Source organism: Austrofundulus limnaeus, unplaced genomic scaffold (assembly GCF_001266775.1).
Source record: "Austrofundulus limnaeus strain Quisiro unplaced genomic scaffold, Austrofundulus_limnaeus-1.0 Scaffold189, whole genome shotgun sequence".
NCBI classification, from domain to species: Eukaryota; Metazoa; Chordata; class Actinopteri; order Cyprinodontiformes; family Rivulidae; genus Austrofundulus; species Austrofundulus limnaeus.
The window spans coordinates 1,107,999-1,111,168 of record NW_013952591.1 but is presented as its reverse complement, the minus strand read 5'-3'; the positions used below and the strand labels follow the sequence as shown (position 1 = coordinate 1,111,168).

Genomic DNA, 3,170 nt, shown 5'->3' with positions numbered 1-3,170 from the left:
TATGTACAGTTTTTTTATTTTTTGTCTTCTTATGGCTTATTTTATTTTATTTATTTAATAAATAAATTATATTAAAAAAATTAAAATATAAAGTTTTATATTAAGTTTAAGATTAATTGTGATTAATCATGATTAATTCACAGCTGCCTTGGAATTAATAGATTAAAATTTTAATCATTTGACAGCCCTACATTCAGCATTAACATCTGGATCCCACAGGGTGACCCCAAACATAAGCAGAGCCTGAAGGTTTCCTCATAAATATGTTGTTTTATTTCTTATTTATGTCATCAAAGGTTTTCTTTTGTGTCTGTGGGCAGAGTGAAGACCCTGCTGCGAGCAGCGTCCGGTCCAGGAGCGCCCAGCCGCCCAGTCCTGAGTCTCTGCGTCGAAGAGAAGTGATTTTAAACGCAGACAGCAGGTGTGTGCGACAGCAGGTGTAAATCTGAGTTTTAAAAGGATTGTTAACTCACAGAGATGACTTCTATAATAACTCCAGAAGCTCCACTCAGGAGCTGCTGAGCTATAAATAACCTCCTGGACACTAGAGCTGTAATTAGCTTTAGGTGCCTGAGAGAATGTTGTTATTTAATCTCTGGCTGCTCAGTCTTCAAAAGAAATACTTCGGACTCGTTCAGCCAGTTTGTGCTGAAGCTGAATCATGTTTTACTTTTACAGAAGCATTACTGAGAGTTTCTGTCCCCCCCACAGCCTGGAAACTGCTGAGACCGACTGTCTGCTGGACGACTTCGTCTTCCTGCCCGATGAAGGACCCAGCCTTGCCTSTGGTGCGTTCCTGTTTACAAACCCTGAGTTCTTAAACACAAGGATGTTAATCACTTATTGTTCAGAGCTGGACCAGCTCTAGGACTGGAAAGTGACTTATTAACTCAAGGTTATCACTTCTTCTGTCTTTATTCAGCAGGACGTGAGGACAAGAAGACACCCAGGCTTTCCTCATCAAGTGGCTCCACCTCCATCAGGTGAGGAACAGAACAGAGGTCCCAACCACCCCCCCACTCCCTCGTCTAATAATTCATAACACTGTTTGATGCTAAAATAAAATCAGCCGGTATTAAATCAGTCTGTAAACCATCAACAAACAGATTTAATTATCAACTGAGCTCTAAACATTCCARAGCAGGACACATTTTAACTTTTAAACTGAAACAATGACTTATTTCTGACTTCAGACTTCCTCGTTTCAAGGATTACCTCACCGGTTTGACATTGGAATCCAAAACAATAATAATAATAATATTTTTAACATTTTAAATGGTGTCAAAACACACTGCAGCTGATGTTAATTATAAAAGGATTTTATTATTATTAAGTTCARTTTTATTGATCTCATGCCACTCATTAACAGAGTGAGATGTTGGTTGTTTGCATTAAATGAACTGACCTGGTTCCTGTGAGGAAACGACCAGCTGCACGGAGACAAACCAACATCAACAAACAACAGATGCTAAACAGATTGAAATCAAGATAAACTCCTGAAATACTTACTGAGTGGAGCAGAAAACACAAAAACATAAAGTTTTAGAAAGATTTTACTCRTCAGCTGGCCTGAATAAAAACACATTCCACAACATAAAACCAGACATGGAGGATGTTTCCAGAAACATTATTTTTATCATTATTATTTTTCAGCTCCTCCAGGACCTCAGCCCCTCCCTTCCTGGTGCGTTCTCGTCCCAGAGCCATTCGAGTCAACGGCCGGGTCCTCAGCCTCTCCTTCCAGGGGGAGGCCCTGCTCAGCCAGCTGACAGTGGTGGGGGGGAACAAGACGGGGGTGTTTGTGCATCAGGTGACTGCAGGCAGCTCCGCCCACACGGTTGGCATCAGTCCTGGGGCGCAGCTGGTAGAGGTGGGTGGGCGTGTCTTGGAGATAACTGGTCTGTCTGCAGCAGAGGTGTACCTCATGGTGGTGTTGTTGTGCAGGTGAAGTATGAGCAGAAGGACCGAGCTGTGAGGATGGTGCTGGAGGATTCCACCTTAGAGGAGGCCACGTGGGCTCTGAGCCAGGTCACAGGATTCTGTCACCTGTCCCTGCGGCCCAGACAGGACGGTACGTCCCCCTCATTCTTCTTCCTTTCACCTGATTGCATGGATTTCTCCCTCTGATATGTGAGGTTTGTTCATCTTGTAATAATAAAAAAATAACGTTGTGATGCATCTCACTAATCCAGGTAGAAAAAATCAAAAAGAAAAAATAAGTAGTTCCTCTGGATGGTTCTTCTTTAGTGAAACGTTTTGTCTCTCCTCCAAGAGACTTCTTCAGTCTGAGTTTCAGGTGAACTCAGCCTTATAAGCACTGCCTCCACATGGACAAACAGGTTAGTCATATGCAAAAGAGGGCCATCGCCTRACAATAGGCTTGATTAGACTCATCAGACTGAAGAAGTCTCTTGGAGGAGAGACGAAACGTTTCACTAAAGAAGAACCATCCAGAGGACCTACTCATGTTTTCTTTTTGAATAAAATATAACTTTGATCATTCAGATAGATTTATGAGTTCAGCTGGACTCAAGGATTTCCTCCTAAATATGAAGGGTTTGCACAAAAAATAAATAATCAAACAAATTCATCACATTTATTTATTATCAAGTTTACTTATTTAATGCAACCTCCAGTTGAGTGCTTCCAGTTTATCAGGACTGCAGTTTATTTTATTATTATTTTTAGAAATAACTCTTGTTGGGTGCGGCTGGAGGTAAAGTTATCTTTACTGGTCAGTAAACATTTCTCTCCTCATGTTCATCAAGTGAGTGTGAGGTGAAACAAGAGAAGATTCAAATTCAGTCCAATCTATCTGTAGAGCGTTCCACACAAAGGTTCCACTTCAGTGGAAACTATAATCARCTTAATGACAGTCATGTGGTTTAATTCAGCAGAAATGTAACCTGACTGCATTCCTGCAGTCCTGCAGTAACATGAGATGTTTTCTTTTTATGAACCAAAGCTTCATGTCTGTAAAACTCTAATTCATAAAAAGTTGGGATGTGGTTTAAAATGTATAAAAACTGAAAAGCAATGATTTGCAAATCTCATAAATCCAAATTTTATTAACAGATTAAACAGCAAATGTGACCCATCACATCAAAATGAGGATTAAGTCAAATTTGGTCAAAATGACCTAATCACATTTTCTGATTCTTGGCTTTAAA

At 40.3% G+C, this 3,170-nt stretch overlaps 1 protein-coding gene across 1 annotated transcript in view; it reads left to right on the top strand.

Annotated features, from left to right (window-relative positions):
* card14 (caspase recruitment domain family, member 14) overlaps window positions 1–3,170 on the top strand; it is a gene marked incomplete at its 3' end in the record, with an annotated part of 12,202 nt that overhangs the window by 7,360 nt on the left and 1,672 nt on the right. The window contains 5 exon segments of the mRNA XM_014018310.1: window positions 321–421; window positions 679–788; window positions 923–983; window positions 1,654–1,870; window positions 1,945–2,071. Of these exon segments, the coding sequence (XP_013873764.1) occupies window positions 321–421; window positions 679–788; window positions 923–983; window positions 1,654–1,870; window positions 1,945–2,071 (616 nt within the window).